The sequence below is a fragment of the Passer montanus genome, unplaced genomic scaffold (assembly GCF_014805655.1).
Source record: "Passer montanus isolate IOZ18808 unplaced genomic scaffold, ASM1480565v1 scaffold61, whole genome shotgun sequence".
Classification (NCBI taxonomy): domain Eukaryota; kingdom Metazoa; phylum Chordata; class Aves; order Passeriformes; family Passeridae; genus Passer; species Passer montanus.
In genome coordinates, this window is record NW_024371149.1 from 3,465,642 (window position 1) to 3,492,480 (window position 26,839).

Genomic DNA, 26,839 nt, shown 5'->3' on the forward strand with positions numbered 1-26,839 from the left:
ATTCACAAAAGTCAATTCATTTCCTAAACACCAGAAAGAGAGATTAAAAGCTATTACCTTCCTTGAAAGCCCCATAACACTTCGATTAGTAACACTTCTATTAAAAACCATTTCAGAGGAACACGCTAACATTGCCATGAGATAGTTAAATGAAACAAGGATACCATGTTAGATTACTCAGAACAGCAAGAAGAGCAACACCATTCCATAGGTTAACCACACAATTCTATAGGTTAACCAATTGCAGCAGAATTAGGACTGCCATCAGCATTTCTAATAGCATCATCTTTCTTATTCAGAAATAAGCAAGACTACATCCCCTGAAAGAGCATGAAAACTATGATTTGCAACAAAAAAAAAATTCAAACGGGAGACATTTACATTTCCTTGCAAGTGTGACTTTTTTTTTTATACATACGAGGATGGACAAACAGCACTTCTGAGTCAGTTTCTGGCTAGTGCAACAGTCCAAATGCAGCAACTGTTAGATTTATCAGAATACATATTCTGCCTGACTAGCCAGACATTCCACATTTGAATTACCTCCCATGCCCCAAGGCCAATTAAATTGCCAGATAAAACTATGATTTGTAACAAAAAAAATTCAAACATGAGACAGTTACATTTCCTTGCAACTGTGGCTTTTTTTATATACATATGAGGATGGACAAACAGCACTTCTGAGTCAGTTTCTGGCTAGTGCAACAGTCCAAATGCAGCAACTGTTAGATTTATCAGAATACATATTCTGCCTGACTAGCCAGACATTCCACATTTGAATTACCTCCCATGCCCCAAGGCCAATTAAATTGCCAGAGCTAATGAGCCAGACAAGCACATTAGAAAGTGGCCTAGGGCTTTTCAAGGAAGGGATACAGATAATATAAGGATCAGTAATGGGTAAGGTGAAGGGAATACAGAAAAGCATCAGGAAGGTATCAGACAGGTGATGAGATCTGGCCTTTCTGAGCAATAATCACAGGCAGCACCTAAATATTATGTCACGCAAAAATGCTCCTAACAAAACAGAGCAACAAGTCTTAAGCTCCTTCAGACAGAAAGGAATGCAAAATATGTTTCCAACCAAGCTGAGACCGTCAAAACCTCATTAATCTATTTAATAGTTTGGTTTAGCTAATTTAGTTGGGGGACATTTTAATTAATAATGCCCTTGTGCAGGCACTTAAGTCAGTCAGGCTGGGATTCCTACCTCTGCTTCATCGAATGTCAGGAGCAAGTCTGATGTTCCAGAAAGGATTCCTCTTGACCCATCAATGAGATAGTCACGAGCTGGTACTGAGTAGGGATCTGCTTGCAGCATCTGGGCTGCCCGCACCAGTTTGGTGCAGGCGTTCTCCACTCTGTGGAAAGCCAGCAGACAACACTTGCTGATTACCTTCTGTCTGTGTGACAACAGGCTTGAGAAAATGTTGCATTTATTTTTAACTTTACCATCTGAAGCATCACAAGCAAACTGATCATTCTACACCTTTATGGTTTGAAAGGCGAGAGTATTTATTGTATTTTTTCTAACAGAAAGTCACCAGCAACCATACAATCCATTTTTCCAGAATTCCCACATAGGGAACATCTGAAGTACCCCTTACAGAGCACAGTGTCATTCAGGAGAGCTCCCAACCCAGCAAAATACCTTACATTCTTCACGACAAGAGCAGGGAACAAAACAATAATTCTTTTAGGACTTCACAATCAAAGTAACTGTTAACTTTTATCAGCCTTGTATATGCATTGCTATTCAATTCACTGTGCTCTAGTCAATGAAGCTGTAGTCCAGGTCTTCAGAATGTTAACACTCATAGAAAGAGCATTTTAAATAACCACAAAATGAAGTGGTAAGGTACAATGTTCAAATGCATCTTGCAATTCCAGACATAAAAGCAGAAATATTTTGCAAGACATTACAGTATGTAACTACAGTAACACAAAAGGTACTTACAATAAGATAAGCTCTGAAATTAGGTTCCATCAAACCATTTAATATAACAATTTTAAAATATCAAAAATTGGAAGACTGAAAATGTTTTGATTTTGTTCTCTTGTAACAAAAGAGAACTTTGTGGCACCTTTGGAGAATAAAATATTCAGACTTGCCTTTCATGTTAGCTATGCTACTCATGACTGTGGTCATTGACTGCACTTTCCTTCACTGTCTCCCATTTAAGTGTAGTGTAATTGATAATGCACTGTGCATGTGAATGCCATGTGCTCATTCAATAACATGAGGTTCCAACAAATATATGTGTCAATATATGTGGCAATGCCACCTCTTATGATCACTTTTACATGCTTGTCACATAGCCCATTTTCTACTGACCACTTGGGCACACTCTTATCATACTTTAATAAAAGTACTTTTGAAAAGTTATAGTTAACTCATTTCCCCTCCCCCACCCCCGCCACATTCTTTGCTAACACAAATATTAGAACTTAATGGTTACATCTAAATTTAACAAGTAGAAATAAGACACCCATTACAGGAAAAAAACCCTTTTGTCCAAGAATAAACTTTTCAGCTAATAGCTCTCTAGAACAGATCACATTGGACCAGCTGCATTATCATAACCAGGTCTTTTTGGGAGACATCTGCTCAGTGTATCAGATGGCAGAGGCTCCTAACAGAGCAAGAAAATGCTGAAGGACTTCAAGGCAGAAAGTAGAAATGGTCTGCTCATCACTATGCAATGCACTTAGTTGTGTTATCAAAGTCAACTGACTTCACTAAATTACATTTCCATGCCTGCTTCTCACATTTATTCTCTTCAACTCCGCCAAGAAAGGGATTAAACAAATCACCTATTCAGCAGCTCAGAGCTATAGGCTCAGAAATACTTAATTTCCTACAGTTTAATTTCATGGTTGTCTGTTTAATACTGATAATTATCTCAAGGCTGCCTTTTTCATTTGTTAAGACAAGAATTAACATAAACGCGTATTATACCAGAAGCCATCATAATTAATGAAAATAGTGTTTCTAAAGATTCGAGGTTTTCTTTTACAGTTTTTAGGGTTGAACCTCTTAAAAGTAAATATTAATTTCAATAGTATAATGCCTATTTTGTATAAACTTCCCAATGCACTTAAAATGCTTCAGGAGTGTAAGCTGTGTACAAGAAAATCATAGTGGTGTTTGAAAATCAGACATTTCAGCTCCTGCAAAGCACACATGCTAGGAAGCAAAAGATTAGGATTCATTTACTTCCATGAAAAAATCCCAACCAACCAAAACAACAACACAAACAACCAAAGCCCCTAAAAATGCAATGAAGGACTCGTTCTATCACAAGAATCAAACCTTCAGAAGTTTAGAACAGAAGTGCATTGTTATGTTGATGTTTCTAATCTCTGTATTATATTGAAACATAAAAAACCCAACAGCACATCTTAGTAAAAAAGAGTATTTATTTCTGAGGCATGATTACAATAAAGCTATCTTAACACCAGCCAAATTCTTTGTGGGGAAGAGACTGGTCACAATATTTCTAACCACACTACTTTGGATAGTCAATCCACTTCATTGCTGTTAAATGTATTCCCTACAAAACATGAGGGGAAAAAAGTAGCTTATGCTAAACTATCATTTTAGATTTTAGGTTTTAGGATTGACCTCTGCTTTTTCCTAAGTTTGTTTTCCAGTTTAACCACTACAGTTTAGATTACTTGCAGTACTAGAAATAGAAAGTAAAAAGCAAATATTTTACATTAACAATAATTAGTTAATACAGACACCAGCATTGCAGCTACAGCTCAGCCACCAAAATAACGTTATCATAGAATAGCATTATTGATTCATTTGTTAAATGAGCTTTTCCATGAAAGTCAAACAAACTTTTATTCTCAGTGTAAACAAATAGTGTAACCCTGTTCTTTGCCTAGATACTGCAGTTCTTCACTTCTTTGCAAGAGAAGCTTAACAAGTAATAGGAACACATTGCAAAACATCTGATGTAAATTATATGCATTACTTATACTCCCTGGTGATTAAGACAATTAAGATAAAGAACTCAGCAATTTTTAACTCTAAGTCAACAGTTCCAACGTGGTTTATGTCAGTAGCAAGTGAAGGGAAGCATGATAACTTGCTGGTTGCTGAAAAGCTATTTTGCTGCTCAGTCACACTCCTACTGAAAAGCTTTACAGATTACCATAATATATATTTATTATGAACCCTTGATGACTGTATCAAGTCTTTCAAAATAATAAACAGATCTCTTCATCCTCCAGGACTGGTGATCCTTTTGAATGGAGGAAACACGGACAGGGAATGCAGTGCTAGCACATGTGTACTGCTTCTTACCCATCATCCATGCACCAGTACAAATTCTGCCAGAGCACTCCCTTAAAATGGAATGCCAATTCCTGAACTAATGCTTTAGAAACAAAAATTCCCTCTCAGGAAAACAAAACCAAAAAAACCCTCATCTGTTTCAATTCTGTCCTATACAGCAGTCAAAGATAAGGCTCCCTTTGTAACTCACTTGTGACTATCATTTGTCCCCACAACCAAGACACCCCGGACAATACACTCCCCATGTTAACAAGAAATTGTTAACTTGCACTAATTCATTTTTATATAAACTCCAGATTAACGAAAACCCACAAATGAAACATGCTGCTCATAAAAACATTCCTAATTCATGTTACTGCATCTAGGATAGCAAGTACTCTGAGGAGTGGGTGTCATTACTCTGACAGATACCTTTGGTTCCCATTTTACATAATATCACAGCTCATGCAGTCATGAATTGCTGCAGAAAAAGTTCTTTCACCCAGCATAAAGTGGTATTATTCAGCAGTACTTGTGTCACACTTCTACAGAAATTTAATTATTCAAGTCTTGCACAATTTGCTACATTTTGATCAAAGGCTTAATACAGTATAGCAATTTTTAAAAATCTCTTTTCCTTAATCCTTTACTTGTCTAGGTGAAGAAGAATCTGGAAATTAACTAGAAATTCCACACATCCTAGAAAATGAGCACAATCAAAATTACACATTTGCATACAATTAATAAAGAAGTAAGAAAAAAGCTTTGATCTTATTTAATTAAATAAACACTCCCCTCAAAAAATCGAATCCCCCTGCAGCCACACAAGATCACACAGCAGGAACACGGCATGATGAATACTGTAGTGGTTTGTATCAAAGGCCCATTTAGCTCAGCATCCTGTCTCCAATAGTAGCTGCAAGTAAAAGCCTAAGGAAGGTTAAAAGCAGGATAAGCATTTATCATGCTTCCTCTAGGCACTCTCCCATCCTTCAACTATTTCCAGCTCTTGGGACTTCCTGCAGTTTGTGCATTTGATGACCCACAATGGATCCCTGTAAGTACTTAGCTATTAACCTCCAAACCCACATAAAGAGTTTTAACAGTACTCAACCAGCTGTACAAAGAATCTCTCCCTACTGTTGGCTTACAAACTGCTACCTTAAAGCAATTCCCCCCATGAAGTTCTGCACAGGAAAACCACAAGTTTTCACCTTCTCCACACAACTCATACTTAGACATTGTCAGGGTCTCAATCCCCTCTGTCATTTATCCCAGGCTGAAGAGTTCCAGTCTACTCAACTTTGCCTTATACAGAAGTAATTCTATGTCTTTGTTCTCCAAGCCCTTCTATGAGCTTTTCCAGTCCTACTACAATCTTTCCAAATTTGTGTGACTACCAGGACATGCTGTATTCAAGCTGCAGAACAAATATACTGTGACATTTTGATCTCTCATTCTTTGATGATAAACCTAATGTTTTATTTACTTTTATATTATGAACAGGTAAGGATGCTCTTCACCAACGTACAACAGCTCAAAGACTTTGCTCAGTATTGGTAAAGGTCAGTTCAATCATCCTATCTGCCACCAGACCTGCTGCTCTCCCAAGCATGCATAACTTCAGATATTTAAAAGTAATTTAATCCACACTTAACATCAAGTCACTTCAATTAATAAGGTACTGTAATTTCCCAGAGTCATCCATTAAACTCTGTCCTGCATAAGACTTGGTGTCACCACTCAGTACTTTTTCCTCACAAGTCAGCCTGGTCTCCAGAACATTTATTAATAGGGTGAAAAGCACAAAACCAAGAGCTCCACAGTCCTACTGACTTCCTCCTGCCATTGTCAGGGTTAACCATATAATCTTTTCTTGCACTTTCAACTTTTTTTCATACAAAAATTTTTCAAATTACCCTGCAGCTACTTCACCTTCTTAAAAGCCTCTAGACCCTGCCAAGTTTGGAAATCAGTGTACACTGTATTACCTGAACTACCCTTTCCCCTGTTTGTGATATTTCTAAGAATACCAACAGATTTATAAGGCAGAATTTCCCTCCACAGAAACACTGTCACTCAAAGCACACTATGTATAGGTGAGGTCTCAGTGTTCTCTAATACAGAATTTCTCATCATTTATTCCAAAAGAACATCAGACCTATACATCTCCTGTTCCCCAGATTTCTCTAGAAAGTTTCTCAGACTATAGCATCCCTTTGATTGACATACTGGTGGTCTCAAGTGACAGTGCTTCACCAATAACTCAGCTATTTCATTCTTTAACTCATATGCTAATACCACCTGGTCCTAAGCATTATTTTAATAATTCATTTTGTCATCCTAAAATGCAATAAACTAAATCCTTATTCACTGCCTACCATAAATCTTCTCCTTAGACATCACCTCCCTTCTCCCTTTTATTATTTTCCCAGTTGTCTCAATTCTTTCTTTTTGACTATCTGCCTGTTTGGTGTTTGGAAAGAACAGTAAAATACTCAGAAATTCTGTATACACTGGACAATGCTAATAAAGAGATTCCTATAGCTAGCAGAAGAAAGTCACTTCACTAGAAGTCTGTTCAGGTGGCAATAAGCAGCTTGGAAATTCCACAACAAGCTGTGATGTAGCATTTTTAAGGCTTAAGGCAACAGAAAGTCAGCTGTCCTTTACACCAAGACATAGAATTAAGAATGTCTGCTGTAAGGGGACTGTCTACTACACTTTGCAATGAGTCACTGCTCTTCAAATGTTTTAGATTTCCACGCAGTTATGCTATCAGCTGCCTATACTGACAAATTCACACTTTCCCATCAGCCAAATAAATAGAAAAAAGATTGAGACACCACATTGTCTCTGACATTTCAGGTAAACCTACAAGAGCACACAGCTAAGTACCATTGTTAACCTGATTAATTTTCGTAATCATTTTTAAAGGGAGAAATACCACATATATGTATTCATATATACAGAATGTAACAAGACAAATCCCTGCTGCCAAAGAGGTTGTTCCTGACATTGGAACAGGTTTCCTGTACACACAATACAAGATTTACAATAAAATTAGTTTACTTGATAAATGCTGGTGGCATATCCCTTTTCAAGATCTGGTCTTCTGTTGTCTGCACAGTTTCTTTTCCAACCTGAAGGAGAAAAAAGACATACTTAAGAATCAAAATTTTAATGTCAAGGCCAGATAAAAGCAAATCGTGAAATAACAAAAAAAAATGCTTTGTACTAATGACAGCTCCTTTCACCAGGTTCCTGTTGCTGTGTCTACTTTTGAGATCACAATATACTGTGGTTAACTTAATCCTTTAGAAATCATAAGTTGTTTCCTATCGATATCTCTAAATTAAATGAGGACACACCAATACACTTCTTCCTACTCTCCATAGAAACAATACTGGTTTTTTCCTGCACTTAGTTGTAAAAATTTAATCTCTGAAGGTTTCCCTCTGAGCTAATCTCCACAAGTCAGAAATCAAATTCCAAGATAAAAAAATTTATCCCGCTTTTGCTAGCAACTTAGTCTATTAGAAAAATGTAGTTAATTACTGAGAATGCACCCCACATCCACACCATCCTTTAGGCAAAAAATAATTATGCAGAAGCCAATAAAGAGAGTAAGATCTGGAGCTTTCTATACACTAGCTCTTGTGTTACACAATAGAAGTCTTTATAATTGGTAGCTGACTCTCTGAACTGTGAGATCACCAACTTGACAAAATATTTCCAGCTCCTTTGTTCGCTGTATTTTCCCGCTGAATAAGCTATTCAGAAAGGCATCACAAAGCAGAAGGTCTTTAAACCAGACACCACTTTGTGTTAAGAGCTGCCAGACCTGCTCAAGCTAGACAAGATAGCCCTGAAAATCCCTGATCAGCTGGTGCTTAAAGATTCACTGGGTTTGGACAGAAGATGCAGTGTGTCAGTATGCACAGCACTTGCCAATTCTAATGCCTTACAGCCTTCCAGAACCACTGTTTCCTTGCAAATTTTTGCTGCTTGCCAAAAACTGCTTCCCTGGTCTGCTCCTTTTCAGAGGAACTTCACAGAAGTCCACTGGCCTGAGTATTTTATTTGCTTCAATGAGATTAAGCCTAGCCTACTTAATTTTTTTTTTTGGACACAAAAAATTGAGTAATTCCCAGTAACTCTGGATTACACATTGTTAGACAAAAGATTCTCACCAGGTGAAAGTTAAGAGCAATCCTATATTTACAAGGACCATGCCTTCAAGATTTATTTTTCTGCAGCTGTACCAACCTGCATACAGTTGAGTATATTGAAAAAAACAGTAATTTTAAAGAATGCAAAAAATAAAGCTTACAATGTGGGGGGCACTTCAAGTTGACAGCCATTTTAGCAATTGTTATTTTATATTGTCCGGGTGTATTAGACCATACAAAAAGCATTTAATCACTCGATCTAGAAAGGATAAATCTCTTCCATAAAAGGCTATACATCCAGGTTCAGTAATCAAAGAAGCATTATCAACTAATTGTAGGCAGATGTATATCTACTTTATATGTCTACAGATGCACATATATATATATACACACAAACACACGGACTTTTTTGCTATAGCTAGCAAAGTAGCTTTAGTCTCCAAATAGAAGTAACATCTAGGAGAAGAGTTAACTCCTCTTCTGTTGTTTGGGGGTTTTCTGTGGAGACTTTTAACCTCAGAAAAACTGTCCCAAACTCCAAAGACATTTCTCTTCCAAGTCCATCCATATCCTCAGTACTGCATACCACAGAAAGAACACAAGATTTCAAGCAGCTTCAATAGTGCATCAATTGAAAAGGCCCCCTACCTTTCTAGTAAAAAGGACTTTCAACCTTGTTTTAAGCACCAACATAGAATGTACTCCTGAACTTGTTTAAATATAAAACCTTGTTTGCATAGCTGTTATTTAACCTTTCCAGTTATTGCTCTTTGCAGTCATTGCCAAGGTATAGAAATGGCACGTAAAAAACAAATCTACTCCACATAACACTTAACAGGAAAAGTTTCAAAACATGAAGACATTAATAAGTAACAATATACATCCTCAAAAAAATTGAGTGGGTTTGTCCTTCTAGCTTTGTGGTTAGGGGTTTTTGTTGCTTTGTTTCCTACTTGGTTTTCACAAGATCCTCTTTCTTCAGACTGGACTTTACATGGCCTAAGCAAGTTTTGGAGACATTGCAGAGTAACACAAGGTAACAACTACCCTCTTCACAGTCCAACACCAAGAAAATGAGGATTTTTTTGTTTTCCCTTGAAGATGTAGTATCTTCATTCCTTATTTCAGACAGGTAGCTTGTCCAGCTTCATGTTAATACAAAACAATCATCTGAGAAACATTTTATTTCTAGCCAACAGTACACATGTAGAAAAAATGACAGGAATCCTGCTGTGGTTTTGGATATTCTGACCTCCTAAGATAATCTTTCCTTAACTTACTGGGAAGTGACAGAGTGATACAGAAGCTTCTGCTATTACACAGTGCTGGAGTGGCACTTACTCATGGTTCCAAAGAAACTGCCCTGACTAACACACTAAAATAACCATAATTTCAACATGCACATTACAGAGTAAGGGGAGCTCTCAAGCAAACCTGACCAAGACAGTTTCCTAATTACAACTTCTACCCCATATTAATTTTCAAACTCTTTGGAGATTACAGACAAATCAGCTGAATAAAGAGTGAGCTACTTTCCTTCTTACTCCCTGCCCAAAAAAGCAGGGAACAAGAGGCAGACAAGTCAAGAAATTTAAAGGAAATGGGACACACAAAAGTCAGAGGGCATATATATGGCTGCTGAAAAACTTGCTAGGAATGTAGCTATAAGCAGGAGGAAGAGATTGAGATTTCCTGCTCCTGCTTTTAACTTTGTTTGTCAGTCTCCTACAAGTCCTATTTGCCACTGATTAGTATGAAACCAGTATGCTTTAGGCTTTCTGATGTGGAGACTTTTCTTCATGGAAAAGAAAGAAAAGGTTTTCTGGCCAAGTTTCTTCCTTATAACCAGTTTTGCAGTTTTTTAGCATATTTGTGTCTACTGCAGGAAAAATAAGACAAGGTCCCTTGCCCACCTTCTCAGCCTGCTAGATCTAGCAAACAACACCTGCTCAGCGTGAAGGAGAAATAACTTCATTTTCTGTAATTCTGAGAGTTTGTGTAAACAGACAAGCACCCAGCATCTAGCCCTTTTTACTTCTGCAGTTTGCAAGTAAAAACTGCACATATAACATCAAATAAAACACAAAAATAATTAAGATGGGAGTCCAAAATTGATTGTTTAAGAGTAATTTTATTTTTTTTAAACAAAGACTCCTCTGAATGCCTCTGTTGACAATACTAGTTTGACAATTTGCCAAATGCTGGAAGAGACATTTTCCTCACAGCTTATATGATTTCCTCTGTTAAAAGGGAAGATGACCTTAGAAGAATTAGTTCTTGCAATGTTCCAGAAGCTTAATTCAAAACATCTGTCATTTTAGCAAGAAGCCTAAAAATATTCCTTCACCATCATCCAGGGAACACAGAACAGCCCTGGCTGTTACCCCCATGGCTCCCCCAAGACATAAGCTCAAGTATGAGTTTTGCTTGACAAACCCAAGTGCCACACAAAGTGATCTAAGTCTGTATGCTGTAAAAGCAACTTTACCAGAGGACAACTCAATAAAAATCCACTCTCTGGTTTATGCATTCATCCATGTCTTGCTTCCAGGAATGACTGTGACACAACAGTAGGAACATTAAATCTCAAATAAAAAAATGTTTATTCACCAGTTCATTCCTATCAAGTTCCCTACAACTCCTTGACAAATTTCTTTAGATAACTATCCTGAAAAAATAAAAGTATTTGCTTTAATTCTACAGTGACAACAGTCTCTACTTTTGCACAGCCACATCTAGAATCCATCTCAAAACGGAATTAACCAGTATTTTCCACACATCCTGCATCTTAAAGTTGAACAGACCTAGATATTGTGACTAGGAACAAAGAATCAAGTTGATCTAGAAGCAAGCCAAAGTTACACCAAATTTATTCTAACTCCTTGCTGGCATAGAAGAGATATATTTCAGTCTGGATTGAAATAATACCATGTGGACAGAGAAATAAACCCTCATGAAAGAATTTTTAATTCAGGTTCCATACTGAGGGGTCTTACACAAGACAGCATAAAGAAAATGATGACTGGAATTTACGCTATCCAGTTGTGAATCCTACACCTTTCAGAGTTCACTCCTTGGACAAAGCTTGTCCACTGAAGGCCTAGAAAGGAGGCTCTTTATCCCACTGTGATTCAGAGAGCAGTTTGTCTCAGTGGCTTCAGAAGTGGCAAGGGCCCAATAAGTACTTTCCAATTGTTCAGTTTTCCTTTTGTGAAACCAGTCATCAGAGCCCAATTACATGGAAAGTTTTTTGGAAGAAGCTCTGGCAGGAAAGAGAAGCAAAACAGGACTTGGCTGTTTACCTTTGTACTTATCAGTCACAGGATTTTGATTGCAACCCACACTGGCATTATATACACTGTAAAGAAGATCCAGCTGTTGGTATTCCTACCTATTTCACTCACCTCTTTTAGAAATACAGGTGTTGGAGTGAATGTTTATCATGCCCTAACCCCTAGCTGCCATAATCCATATGGTAAATCTGTCAAAATAGGATTGTGTACATCCTGGCATAGCAGCCTAGCACCAAACTTCATCAGACAATATTCAAAAAGTTTTGGGGTACATCAAGAAATTACTTTTATTCTGAATTTACAAGTCACTCAAAAATTATCATATACAACCAGCTTCCAGTAAAGACAGGACTTTTGTAAACTCTTAACAGAAAAGTCAAGCAATGTTGAAGCATTTTTAGAAGAATCCAAGTAAACAGGTTTACGTGTCACTCCTCACAATCTCATCCTTCGCCTTTAATACAACTGAGAAAGTGAGTCTTAAACTACAACTATTTTTTTTAAACACAAACTTCTGTTTTTCTTTTAAAGGCTCTCAGAAGCCTTTAAAACACGCAGATTTCCAATCTCTTCATCATTCTACTCATCTTGCTTTGAATTATAAGTAGAATTGATATGTCACTTGCAATCAGCAAGTTTACCACTGGTTTAAGAAGCTTTAGAGTTTTCTACTTCTCTGGCCAAGAGATGGAAAGAAGTCCAAAGAAATGTGCAGCTGAATTCTCCTCCTGCTTTTAGTTTACACCAAATGAACAATGCACATATCCCAGCAGTGAGCCAGTCCCAGCTCTAGCTTGAAGCCAGTCCCAATGCTAAAGAGACAGGTGAACCAGAGCCTATCCCTTGTCCTTTCAGCCAGCCTGGAAGCTGTGTCCTGACTCCTGGTTTTCTCATTATTGCCCTGCAGACTGCATTCCACCCATAGCAGGGTACAATTCCAAAGTCATCTGGCAAGCCAATTAGAACACACCAGCCACGTGGTCCCCAGGAGCAGCAAACTGACCTACCTGTCTGCATTGATGATTAAGAAAAATTTAACTGGCTGAAGGCTAAGAAATCCTGCTGTCCACGTAAAATACAGAACTATGAAACAAGAACCATATGGAAAATAAAACGCAACATCATTTGGATACCTAAAGACTTCTTCACGCTGCTAGTACCTACTAACTCTGTTACCAGTACAGAGCTGAGGCCCGGATGGTTTGGCTAATTACAGGATTAATTTAACAGAAGTTAAGTAAACACATACTGATTATATGATATTTTTAACAGAACTATTATAATTTGGAAATTAGCTCTTTTATCAAAAGAAGAGTTTCTTTTTCCAAGCCAGTACTTCAAATTAAAATTACTTTAGGACATTATAACTCTACTCCAGTCAAACAACATAATTCACATAAGTCATTGCTAACCCTTGAGCATTTACAAAACTCACCAGGAAAAATAGGATACAGCAACTGTAGTCTACAAATTAGATTGAGAACTGCAAACAGCCACCCTTACAAGAAAATCTAAAGATAACACCACATACCAAGCAGCATTGCAGACTCCAAAAGCTCTTCCAGTTCATTTCCATGTACTCAGATCTGTGGTCAAGAATTTCACAGCACCTCTTAACATAAATCCTGCTGCATGTGTATACACATATTAGTACTGTACTAAAAGATAACACAATTCTGGAGCTAAGTTTTCTCATTATTCAGATGCCTGGCTGAAAAACAAGAAACCAAACACCATGATTCTGTTGGTAGATTTACACCATCTTTGACAGTATGCTAATACCTGACTGCTGCAGAGGATTTGGTGGATGAGGATCTCCACCATGCCCCAGTAACTCAGATGCATCCTGTCCTCCCAGCATTTCAAGTGTTAAGTAGAAGCATCCAGAAAGTTTACTAATCTTGAGGCCTTTTGGCCCTGTTTGGCAAAAGACTAATACTAAGAAGTGTTATCAAAGGAAGTGTGCAGATCATATCAAATAGAAGGCAGGTTTGGTTCTTATAGGCAGGGCTGGCCTATAAGAATCTATGATTCTGATACAGATAAATATTGTACTGCAGCATCTCTAAACCAACCCAAGTTATAGCTAGACATAGATAATAACTGAATCCACCCAGTCAGTTTTTTCCTTCATCAGAAAGATAAACTAACTTGTTATTTTTACACAGATCACAACATAAGTTAGTTTGCCACTTACCCACATGTTGGCACAGATATTCAAGAAGCTAAAAAAAGGCAAAGCAAAATGTGTTTTCTATTACTTTTTGAGTAACTTTCAAATGTAGAACAATAGTGCAGTTTTTTTTCTCTACCGCTCTGCATCTGAAATTTACTGATGTAGTAACTGACTGTATCAGCTACAAGGCAGATGCTCAATAAAAGTGCCTTAATTTCCCTTTGCCATTTAGTTAACTACAAAATCTGTTGTTACCTTTTATAACCTATTTTACTCTTTGAAAACACTGCTGATTTGATAGGTATTGCTACCTAAATGAGGCATCTAAATATGTCACAACTGTAAGTGTAGGATGGCTATCAGGCCCTGAATTTTAGGATCTTCCAGTTGTTACATGCTTGTCCTGACTTCTGAACACCAGACTATTCAACACTCATTCTTCCCCTTCCACAGAAAGAACGGCACCACTTCCCTTATCAGCTCCATCCTAGAGCATCAGTGGTTCCAGAGTACAGAATTCTTTTCCCCTAAGTTCATGGCAGGAATGGTTCCCTGCAGGAAAACATAGTAAGAAAAAAACACTCATCTAGAATTCCTTTACTGATAAAGTAGTATTTTTCACTATGCTTTTTAATATATTGAAAATATCTAATATATGACTGAAGCAACAGAAATTCACAGCATTAAATCTTTTGGCATAAGCTCTGCAACAGCAAATGTATCTTGCCCAGTGAGATACATGCTACACAGTGTTCTATAGCAATTATCCACCTTCTGCAGCACACTGGACAATTGTAGGCACTGCATTCTACACATGCTTGACAGGACAGACAGACTTTATCAGTAGTAGCTTCACATTTGAGCTACACTCAATTAACCATGAGGGAAAACTAGTTAGGTAAAATAAGCAACTTGAAGGTTACAGTCCAGTGCCACATAAATATGTAGGCTAAAACTGCTGCTTTAGTTAAGTTCCCATGATTAGCAAAGCAGGTCAAAGCCTGGGTTCACCTCTAGCACACAAAAGGAATAAAACTAGTCACTGTTTGTTCAGAAGTTGTAGAAAAGCAAAGCTTCTATGAACTGGTCTTAAATATTTAAATTTGACATTCAATCAAAAAAGACATTAGAAAGTTCAACTTCTTCAAAACAACAGCTTTTTTTTTTTCTTCTTCACTGAAATTTGTTAGCATTTTAGAACTCCATCTTGCCAGGCACTCTACAAACACACAGTATCATCCATTTCACACATAAACTGTGTCACATTACAAGAAGGTTAACAAATTAACTCCACAATAGGGAAAATATATTAAAGGGCCACCCATTTCTAACTGCTAAAATCCTCTTACAAGTTTAACAGACATTAATGAAAAAGTCTTCAAGTCTTGGTGAAATAAATATATTAGAGATGAGGTTTCTGTACTAGCTACTAGACAGGAACTACAATCATCACAGATGTCAAGCTGGGAAGAGGAGGAAAAAAATAAAAATCAGATCAACAAAGATACATTCCTGTCTTCCTGCTGCACGGGCAGTGGGCTGGGCCCAGCTGGTCTGACAGCTCAAGTGCCAGTGGAATCTAGTCTGAGAGCTAAGGAATGCAGGTTTTGCCAGCATTAACTAAGGAGAAATTAAAGAAATGCACATGTTTTTGGTTTTTTTTTTTTTACTCAGAGAAAAAACTGAAATTGAAGTGAAACCTACCTAAAATTTACTGAGGTTCCCATTCACCATGCTTTGATTTTCTTGAGAAAAAAGGAGCATTTTATAGGTGTGGCAAAGACTCAAAGAGCACTTCACTTGCTACAGTTAAGTCAGTGGTTTGACCTTCACAATCCATTTTCTGTCATTGTGTCAGGGCAAGCTAAATAAAAAGTGACCTTTTTGCTACTACTCTGTAATTCGAGAGAAACCCCATTTATTCATCTCTGTTATTCAGCACAGCTATTGTGCTGCAAAAGCTGCAAAGACAGCTATGCTCGTGAAAGTGATTATTACTGTAGTCCAAACACTAGTCAGTTTAATTTGTCAGCTCACCTAAAAACCTGTAAGGGTTACGCAGTAATTTGAAAAAGCAGCACTTGGAAGAAAACTTCTTATAAAGTGTAAAAACAGAAGCTTTTTGAGACTTAGCTGAAGAGCAAATAGACACCTGTATACACATTCAGAGGCTGAAATGTGAAGCACCTTTGTGATTTATCTTGACCAAAGTTACAAAAATCCCTATGATTTTAATAACAAACATGCACACCAAAACAAGCTAAACTTCCAGTAACTTCTATCCAGGTGCTTGATGCAGCTTTTTCTAGTGATAAATCTTTAGATAAATATTCAGTGCATCACACACTTCAGTATTAAAAACCTGCTGTAAGCTAGTACACAAATGTCTGTTAGCAACTTGCAAGGTTTCCAGAGTTTAAAGAGGAAGATTGTATGCAAGCTGGTGTGTTCAATTACCACATTTTTTCACTCAGTTATGTATTACTACATCCCATTTTGCACTGAAGAACTTAACCATTCCTTGCCTATGAACAGACAGGTATCATACTCATTTATAAGAAGTCCATTTGTAAGTTTGTGATCACCAGGAAGCAAACCCACCCAAAAATGCTCACAGCTCACAACTTATTTGTCTCACATGTACTGACTATCAGCCTAGTCGAAGTCAGTTTCTGCTCCTTGTGGCAAGCATTTGTACAGGTGAACAAAACAAAACCTGCATAAGACAAGAAAGTTTTATGTCACCAGGAAGCATATCCACCCAAAAATGCTCACAGCTCACAACCTATTTGTGTCTCACATGTACTATCAGCCTAGTCGAAGTCAGTTTCTGCTCCTTGTGGCAAGCATTTGTACAGGTGAACAAAACAAAACCTGCATAAGACAAGAAAGTTTTATTAATGCTTCCCTCATTTTATTAATGCTTCACTCATCAGTTGCAATGTGCAGCCTCTTGAAAATTCAGGAAAAGTTTGGAAGCCAGGAGAAGAAGCAACTCAGCTGAAGTAAATTCTAGATGGCAGCTTTTAACAGCTCCCCTGCTAGACAGGAAGAGTCAGACTTGTGAAACTGAAGTTGATACCAAATGATTTGGCTGATACCAAATGGCTGAAACATGAGAATGGGCAAGAAGTTGACTCAGCCTTTAACAAGCTTCCCATTTTGATGCACCCATTTAAAAAGAAAGGCTGAGAACATTCATTAGTTTCCCATCACATAAGACTTAACTAAGGTGAGCAGAGTGCCTCATCAGTTCAGGGGTGAGAACACACGACCACTTCTCATACTGCTACTATAGCACCTCTGTGACTATACTCATTTATGAAATTAATGACCACAGCTGTTTTCTTGCATGCTTTTCAGCATTTAAGGAGGGGCAGGCTCATGCTAAGGTTCAGCTACTAAAACGAAGTTCAAATGGAATACCATTGTATTTTACTATTCCCACAAACACAAATTAAACATTGAGCAATGAGACAAGAACAGCTGCAACATACCCAAACATTTTAAGCTGCATACACAAAGATATCTGAACATAAAGCTTGTAAAGTTCACCAAAGCAGTACTTTCTCAGATCTGCTATTCACCATTTTATTTATGTACCATATGTATCTCAGGTCAAAGATTAATCATTATACTTGCTGAAATGAAACCTTCTTAAGCCATCCCAAAAATTCAGTTTAGAATGAAAACTGTTTGCCTGTACTTTTGCTTTCACAGACTCTAAACTGTAATCTATTAATTATGTATTATACAATTATGTATTAATTGGTAAATACTGACTGAGGAGCTGAAGGCAGGAAGTGCTCTGCTGTTGGAAACAGGGAACAATTGATTTGGAATGCCAATGACAAATTGAGCAGCCATTAGATGGTAGAATTAAGAATCCTGACAGGAAAAAAATAGACAAATCAGAGCTTGAGCTTCAGAACCAACTTCAACCTCTTCAGGGACTTAACTGGAGAAATCACATAGAATACATTCCTTGAAAGAGAAATTCTGGAGAGCTGGTTCATCCTGATGAGCAGGAGGACAAGTAAAAGTGCAGGCCTGCCTGAATGAACAGTGCTCCTGCTGGATGAACAGAGATGTTAGCCAAGCACACAGGGATGGGGTCCATCCCAAGGTGTACCTAGAGTTGAACCTAGTGAAGGCCATGAAAGACAAACTGCTTGTCTAAATACAGCAGCAAAATAAGGACTAGGTAAAATGTTGGCCCACTGTGAGACAGGTGTGGATGTCTGACCACAATAAAAAAAATATGTGCTCAAAGACTTATTTACCTGCCTTTTCTGAGAAAATCTGCCTTCAGCAATCCCAGGTCCCTAAAATAACCTGAGAGCTTGTCACAAGAAAAATTTATATTTGCTGAAAGAAGCTCAAGTTACATTTGCTATTCTGTGGGTGTAACCATTGATTTAAAAGGCAATGCAACATTATTACAATAGGTCTCTTCATAAGTATCCTAGGCCAACACCAACAGAAACAGCTTGTTTCTTTCTCCATTCTTTACTGGAGAAACCCAACATGAATCATCAGTTTCCTATCCTACCCACGAAGTCAGAATACTGGGAAACTGTTCCAATACTTGTTTTTACAGTGAGAGAAACAGATATCGTCATAACTAAGTCAACAAGCTGACAGTTTCAGAAACTCTGGAATGGCTTTGATAATGAAGAGGTTTTTGGTTTTCTGCTTTTGTCCCCCTTCATTAGCCACTATTGTTATCCATTGTTCATTATTCATGTTGTAAATAGCTCTCCTGAAGCATCAGAACAATACTGATTTCTGAATAGGAGATATGTTACAAAGTGAATTGTTCAATATATTTTGACACAAATCTTTGGTTCTAGTCTCAGGATGTGGACAAGTACAAGTTATACCTCAGTACACTTTAATTATTAGGCAAAGTAAGCAAAGGAAAGGTTTGTCCCCTGTATTGATTCTCTAGTCAGTCTTTCATATCCTCACAGATGCACTAGAGCCTGATTTACTCCAGGGACAAACTGGACCTACTTCCAAGTACTATACATGGAGGGTCATGCCCCCATTCTCTCCCCTACCAGTTCAGTTTTGAGCTACTGGGAAGCTCAGCTTGTGTTTAGAAGAGATCCTTATTGATGAAACATCTGTAATAGAAAAGAAGATGCAGCCTTCATTTGATCATTTCATCTCCCCATGCAGCAAGTCATCTTGTATCCACAAAGCATCTTCAGAAATTAAGACAGCTGCAATATTCATTCATCTGTTCTATTTCCATGGTACAACACAAGTTGTTACTCTACATTCCAATTACAGGACAATATTTAGAGTTAATTCTCTCTCACCTCTTGTCATACAAATTAAGGAAGAAATTATACATCTAAACATTACAATTAATGTAATGGATAAAATTTAATAGTTATACAGTCACAAAAGAATAAAAAGACACTTCACTGTTCAAATTCAATACCAACAATACTCCCATGGCTGTGTTTAAAGACATGTCAGGAGGGCTATCAATTAGCAGAAATTAAGAACTGTGGCTGCAGTGAAGTTCTGTATCAAGAACTGCTTCTCAGCATTTGACTGAGCAAGTAATAGACTATAATTTCTGGCACAAAAGGAAAAAATATTATATTTCAATACGTGCAAAGTACTGTCTTCTGAAGGTACACATTTCTGACCCATGTTTTGTTTGGGTAATTTTCTATTAACTTCTAAAAGGAATTCCACACCTACAGTCCAATATCATTATGTGGAGAAAAGTATCTTCCCATTTCAAAGTACAACGCAAAAGTACAGCACTCTCTAAAGTTACAAGACATCAGGAAGAATACATTCCTAAAAACACTCTTCCTTAACACAGGTTTAACTCTTCCCACACTGGTGTATTTGACTTATGCAGAAAAAGGCTTTTAATAAGTTTTTCAAAGCAGGAGTGGTATTCACTAGATTCTTGGCATATGGAACTTTTTAGTCCAACTGCTACTTAAAGACTATCCATTCCACAATAATAATCTCTATGTACATTTAAAGAAAGAGAGAACAAAAGATTTCTTTTAAAGCTGATGGAGCAAACTGGAATAAATTAAGTATCCAAACACAATAACAGAACAAAGATTATTCCATTCAAATCAGAAACTAATTAATCACTTATGTAAAGATGATTCCTAACAGATAAAAGCAAGAAAGAAGTTTATGATGTGCTTTTGTTATTACAAAGTTGCTTTCTGTCTGATTAATCAGCCCCTCCCATACATACACCCTAATGGGGTTTTTCCACTTTCTCAGAGCATATGGCCACAGTTCCCAGAATGGTAAATGATCCCTGAAGAAACTGCTGTACACTGAAGGATGTTCTAATAAAAAAAAAAAGGAAATTATTATTATTTGAAAAACACTAATGACAGTCTTCTACTACTCATAGGTAAGACCTAGAAAGCTGTAGTGAAAAGACATTCTCTCATGAGATCTTCAAGCTTATTCTAGTGCTCATTCACATGTCACTAATTTGGAGTTCTGTAGAGTTCAGATGATCTGCTTTTTCAACCATTTCTTTCAGCTTCAAAATGTAACAACATAATAAACTGGAAATGGGCAGGCACAGATCTATACATGTCCCATGACAAGTTACAAACATCAAGGAAAAATGCAAAAACCACAACCCCCTTGAGAGTCACCTTGTGTGCTGTATAGAAATTCTGCAAGGAAAAAAGCTTATCTTGTTCCTTTCTTCTCCATCCTTTTCCAAGATACAAAAAAATATTGCAAGCTAATTTTTCTCCTCAAAGAAGAGAAACACTAAGCTGCTCACAACAGCTCACTCCTCTCTTTGTAGGCCGAGTTACAGGCAAGTCAGCTATGCCAAAATAAAACTTAGGATGATAAAGCTGTTTTACCATCCACTCTCCTCAACAGTCAGACCATTTCTCCTCATTCCAGGTGTTATCTGTGTATTTGACTTTTGCTGCTGGAATCATGACAAGGGTTCAAGGCAGGCTGCATTCTTCACAAGTTCATTTAAACAGGTGATTTTCAAGCTGGTGGTCTGCAGGTATCAGTAAGCAATTCACAGCCTGCCCAGGGAAGATGGATAGCCCTTTCCAAATGGCCCTACAACCCCAAGAACTTCTCACCTGCCAGAGGCCCATGGATGCAGACAGAACATGCCAGTGGCTTCAGGTGACTACTGCCTGTTCCTCTGCTGAGACACGACAGCTGCTATAGCTGCAGTACATGCAACACTCCCACAGTTAACTCTTTTGTTCAGTTTAAACTTTATGTCTCTGCCAAAGCACTGGTATTAAGTTCCATTTGTTTCAATATCTATCTGGGTAGCTTTAGCTGTGCCTAGATGGGGTGAGCTTTCAGCTGGTGGTAGTTTAGGAGACTGACCTCACAACTTCAGGAAGCCACAAAAACCTTTGACCCACATGACTTGGACTCAGGGTGTTGTTCCCATCAAGTGCAATCTCCAGTCAAGCTTAATCTTACTCTAGACTGCTTTTATTTACATTTTAAAATAGTACTTGGCCCAGACCTACTTAAAGGAAGCATCTGATAAACCCTGACTATGAGACAGGAGATTTATAACCTAAGAGGCCCTTCCTGATGATTACCTGACCTAGCCAGGCCTGACCCAGCTAGTCACAGTAACTGAGATACAGAAAGGTATCAGTAGTGTTTCATAAGCCTCCAAACCTCACTAGGTAAATAAAGTCATATCACAGCATCCAACAATAACATCTTCTTGAGGAATGCAGTCATCAGCAATTTAGTAAAGAATAAAGCAATTTTTTCCCATTAAAAAATAATATAACAGAAACCAGAAGCATATAGACACTTGGGAAGCAGACTGACATATAAAAGGACAACACAGAGGATGGAATGGCAGAAGTTCCATCATCAAACAGACAAACACTGTTCTTTCAGAGCAGATATCTGTTCTGAAAGATCTCAGTCACTTCACTTGTTACCATTAGTGTCTTAAATCTTCCATTATGAGCATTTCATAAGAGTATCACTTTGCTCAGATGCCCCAAGCTCTATGAAAATTAAGGACATTAAAACAGGGTAAGCCTCAAGCAATTGGTCTCAGATAAAGCAGGTCTTTTAGGCCATTGACCTCATTCAATAGCCCAGACTCTGAAAAATGAACACCTCCTTGAGCTGCTGAGCCTGCTCCAATATTTTAAATTGTGTGCTTCCCAACTCGCTTCTACTCCCTTAATTTTAATGCAGAGAATTACAACCCAATCTGCCAAACTCAGCAGCTTCACCCATGGCATTGTTGGCATTTGGCAGAGCAACAGTGCTCTGAGGCAGCTCTGTGGGAAACAGCAGAGAGAAGTGACCAGAGCCTGTACTGACAGAATGCCAGGATCCATAAAAGCACTATGGAGCTACAACATCAGAGCAGCATTTGCTTTCTCTGTTTGGCAATGATATAACACTGGTCTGAACATAAATGCTTGTAAATTCACTACTGCCAAGCAGCAATCTTTTTTCTCCTTCATGAAATAAAACCATATATATATAATGTGTGTGACTGATTCACCATTTCTGCATTATCATCAGTCATCCTTGATAAAAATCCCAGTTTTTAAAATAGGCTAAAAGTCTGGTGAATTACTAAAAAAAGAAAAAAAAACCAAAACAAAACAAGAAAACCAAACAATTAGGAGGGAAAGAAAAAGAAGCCTGAAACAACTAGAAAATCACCACATAGTTAATTTCTTCCCTGGGAAGTTTGACTAGTTAAAATTCAATTTCCTTTCACTCTCCTCTAAACTAATAGGATATTTAGCAAGCTCAAAATTATGCCATACCTATTAGGTAGCCTTGATATTACCCACCACCAGCATCACTTCTGTTGACTTACAGTGTCACATCTTTTAGATAAAATAAATACCAAATGCCAGCCTTCCTGTAAGGGGCCACACATTCACTACAAATATAAGCCAATACAAACATTAATATTTTCAGTTAAAAGAAGGACCAATTTAGTACATTCATAATCTTGTGGTATCTGAAGCCTCTCCCTCAAATTCCTGGCTCCGGTCAAAGTTGATTCCTGTGTAAAAAAGATTCTGATGCTTACCTCTACATTATATTTCTGCACAGGCAACAAGGACTTCACCCCACAGCTAAGAAATTTCATCAAAACGCTTCAAAACAATTTGAGAATTATTGTGTAAAAGCTATTCCCCAACAAAATAGTCACAATGCAGTGGAAGCAAACTGTTGCACACTGAGAAAAGAATACCAAGTCTTTCTTTGGTATTTTACTTTAGCAATGACTAACTTGTAAAAGATTTAGTCATTTCATTAACATCAGCAATGACTTTGACTCTCTCTTCTCCAGGTTTACTTTACAATTAGGTTTGGACAAGCAGTATCTCTAGGATTGGTCCACTTGAGTGTGCAAACTTTACATTAAAAAAGCCATGTCATTTAAGATGGCTTCAGGCAAACGCTGAAATACAGCATAACCATTAATGACAGAAAATACAGAAATGCATGCCAATGGAAAAGTTCTCTTATAGAGATCTCCAGTCAGGGTATTTAAGAGGAGGACCCCCTTGTGGCTCATCTAATAGTCCTAATGTAAGACTCTCATATCTATCAACCTCTAGTCCATCTTGAATAGTGTATTGTGCTAGCTCCATCTCAAGAATGTTGATATTATTGCACAGAGGTCCTTCCTTATAGCCATACAGTCATTTCCTAGCCCATTTCCCCTCACAGTACATCTTCCAGGCCTTCAACAAGAATGGGTCTCAAAACTTCAAACACTATTACACACAGACATGATAGTTACATCAATTAAATATTACGTTTTCCAAACTGCAGAACCCTTACTATAGGCTGGGCAGCTGGAAAGTAATGCTGCTGTATATGAAAATTCATCACTAAAGAACTCCCTGCTCCTCAGGACTTTTCTTTATGTACTTTGTGATACTCACAACACACTAAGAACCCCGAGCAGACAGCAAGCAACACGAGCCAGCAGCCACGTTACTCTCTTGGTTGCACTGATAATTCCATCTTCACTGTCACCTGGGAAGCCACCAGAAGGCTCGTAATTTGAGAACCTGTCTGCACAAATTCTTCTGCTCCTGAGAAACTGCTGTTTCATAAATCACCTTTACACTTCAGAGAGATGCACTGAACACAGAGCTCCAGATAGGGAACAGAACTTTAATTCTGCATTTTTCCTAATACAGACAAAGCTGTGTTTTAACAGATCAGGGAATCTTCCTGGTAACTACCACCTCAGATGACACCACTTCTAATTGCTCTTTGTGAATAAACACAGAAAAAATAATTCAACAATCTTTCCTTTTATCAAAGTAGCAGGCAAGAAGAGAAAAAGAGAGGCTTCCAAAACAGTCCAAAATGAAATAAGAGCTAGCATTAGCAAGCTGTAGAATGAAACAAAATCTGTTTCTGCATTTCTCTAATAAATGAAATTTTATCAAGTTTCTTTTGTGAGAAAGGTGGGGTGAGGAAAAATAGTCACATAACCCAATGTTACAGGGCTAGCTCAGAGAAGCAAAGCATTATCCCAACGTCTTCCTTTCAAGGAAAAGTATTTCATACACACAGGCTTCACACCCTTACAGCCAGAACACCTATTACATCAGTGAACTGCTACAGAACAACTGTTCTTCATAAAAAGATGGGTGTCTGCTATAGTCAGCAAGAAGCACAAGTACTCTAGACAGCCTGTAATACTTACAGTCATGGCGACCAAGAGACCTAGTTACACTGTAGTAAACTGCAAAACCTCCAAGTGGCAAGTTATTCTAGCAGCAGTGAGTAGTACAGGCCAAAACATGATTAGCACATCACATACATTAGTCATCTTGACAGCTTCTTATGCCCACAAGTCTCATGATTTCAGTGCACTCAAACATTGGTTAACAGTGACACAGTATTTTAACTTGCACAGTTATTCAATTTAAGGCAAAGTTTACTGGCAAGAGGTATTTCTTGCTAGGAATGACTTCAGAATTTAACGGGATTAAAAATGAGCAAGGAATATGTGATATTTAAAAATGTACTCAGTATTTGTAAACAAGCTTAACAAGGGTGCAAGGTAAGTATTACCAGGTAATTCTTAATGCAGTAGAAGAGCAGGCAATGTCACAGTGCTTTCTATATCAAAGAAAGTATTTCTGCCTTGCAACAGTTTGTTATTCTTTTGTTTATTATAAAAGTGCTAATACGACTAAAACATTTCAAATGCATTAGTCACTTGCACGTCTCATACTGCAGTGTCCATACTGCATGTACTCAGCTCTTAAAGAGACAAGCTGTGCATAACCACCTTCAAGAAGTCGAAAGAGTCAGGGCAAATTTCCGTCACCTTTAGCTTACCACAAGCAAACAGTAACTCATACTCGAGGCTAAGTAACAAGAACAATTTACAGCTCCAGACTTTGCCTGGAAGCCACAGGTCTGTCCCGCCTCAACTTCTGCACTGATAAGGAACGGCCAGCCCTCACCGATTTAAAAATGAAACGCAAATGCCTGGGAGGTTTGGGCTTTGTTATTGGTTGGGTTTGGGATTTTTTGGATAGGCTCACGCCAAGTAAGCATTTTGCCTTTTATAGCGCATACACTTAAAATAGGAGTTTCCTAGGCAGCAAAGAACCACAGAGCGTATCAGAGCCATCTGCGAAGCGTTTCGGGGCGGGTATGAACCGCAGCAATACGCGCTTTACTGAGATGCCGCTCCTCAGGTGGGCAAAGGCTTCTCCGCCCCGGAATGCGAGCAACTCGCTGCCGGGACAACTCGCTGCTCCGCTGCACGGCTCTCACGGCTCCTTCGCCGGCCGAGCGAGAACAAACGAAGGCGGCTTCCAGGCAGAGGTCCAGACAGCCTTCTAACTTAACCCTTTCCCGGGCGCCGGCCGGACACCTGTCCGCGACAGCCCGGGGCGGGCGGGCGCCGCCGGACTCCCAAGTTGGCCGCGGCGGCCAAAGTCGCTCCCAGGAGAAGGCGCGGAGGAGGCGGGCCAGCCGCCACTACTCACCCGCACCAGGTTGCTGACAGCGGCCTGCACGGCCGACACGGGGGCGGTGAGGTCCGGGATGGCCTTTCCGTCCACCTCCCCCTCCTCGTGCATGATGACCAGGTGGGAGATCTGCTGGGCCACCGGCTCCAGGATGCTCTCGATGGTGCGCGTGTGGAAGACGGGCATGGCGGCGGCGGGGTGGGGGACCGGGGCCCGAACTCAGCACAAACTCCTGGCAAACTCTGTCCCTGCGGGCTGGCGCCCTACAGAGAAAGCCGCGGCCTCCACGCGAAGAGGAAAAGGAGGAAGAATAGGAAACCAAACGCCCACTCCGAGCTCCCCTCGCCCCGGAGCGGAGTGCGGCACACGGAGAAGCGGCCGCCGGCTCGGGCTCGCGGAGGCGGGACTCGAACTCGCTGCCCTCCTGCCACCCGCTGGCAGCACCCACCCCACACTGGCGCCGCTCCTCAGCCAGGCGGCGGCTTTTCAAGCGCCACAACCCGCCCCTCCCGCGGCTCCCGCCCCCGGCCGCCTCGCCCAATGGCCGAGCCGCGACCGCCGCTCCCAGTGGCGCAACGCCGCGTCCATCAACATTCCAGAGCCTCCTTCCCCCTCCACCCCCCGCCTTTCCCGCACCGCCCGCCTTTTCCCAACCAAGCTTGGTTGCGCGGGCGCTGGTTTCCCAGCGTCGAGATGACGTCAGACATTCTGGTGTCCATATAAGGAGAGGATTAATGCCAGGGTGCCGGGATCGCGGGGGGCGAAGGCGGTGGGATTCCTGCGCCACGCCCGCCGCCGGAGCAACTTCGCTCCGCTGGGCTGAGGCGGAGCGTGACCGCCTGGCTGGGCGCGTGGGGCTGGGCATTGCTGGGGCGGGGGTGGCCGAGGGGAGGTGGCGCTCCTGGCCG

The 26,839-nt window shown here is 39.3% G+C and overlaps 1 protein-coding gene across 3 annotated transcripts in view; it reads right to left on the reverse strand.

The window, feature by feature from the left end:
• VCL (vinculin) overlaps nucleotides 1–26,373 on the reverse strand; it is a 56,798-nt gene extending 30,425 nt beyond the window's left edge. For 2 of the 3 annotated variants that reach the window (XM_039727319.1, XM_039727320.1), the window contains exons 1-3: nucleotides 25,950–26,373; nucleotides 7,358–7,428; nucleotides 1,211–1,361 (exon numbers count right to left, since the gene is read on the reverse strand). In XM_039727319.1, coding sequence (XP_039583253.1) covers nucleotides 1,211–1,361; nucleotides 7,358–7,428; nucleotides 25,950–26,117 — 390 coding nt within the window. In that variant the 5' untranslated portion in view covers nucleotides 26,118–26,373. The remainder of the gene's footprint in view (nucleotides 1–1,210; nucleotides 1,362–7,357; nucleotides 7,429–25,949) is intronic. The other variant, XM_039727318.1, reaches the window with a different exon arrangement.
• Nucleotides 26,374–26,839: the final 466 nt, after the last annotated feature.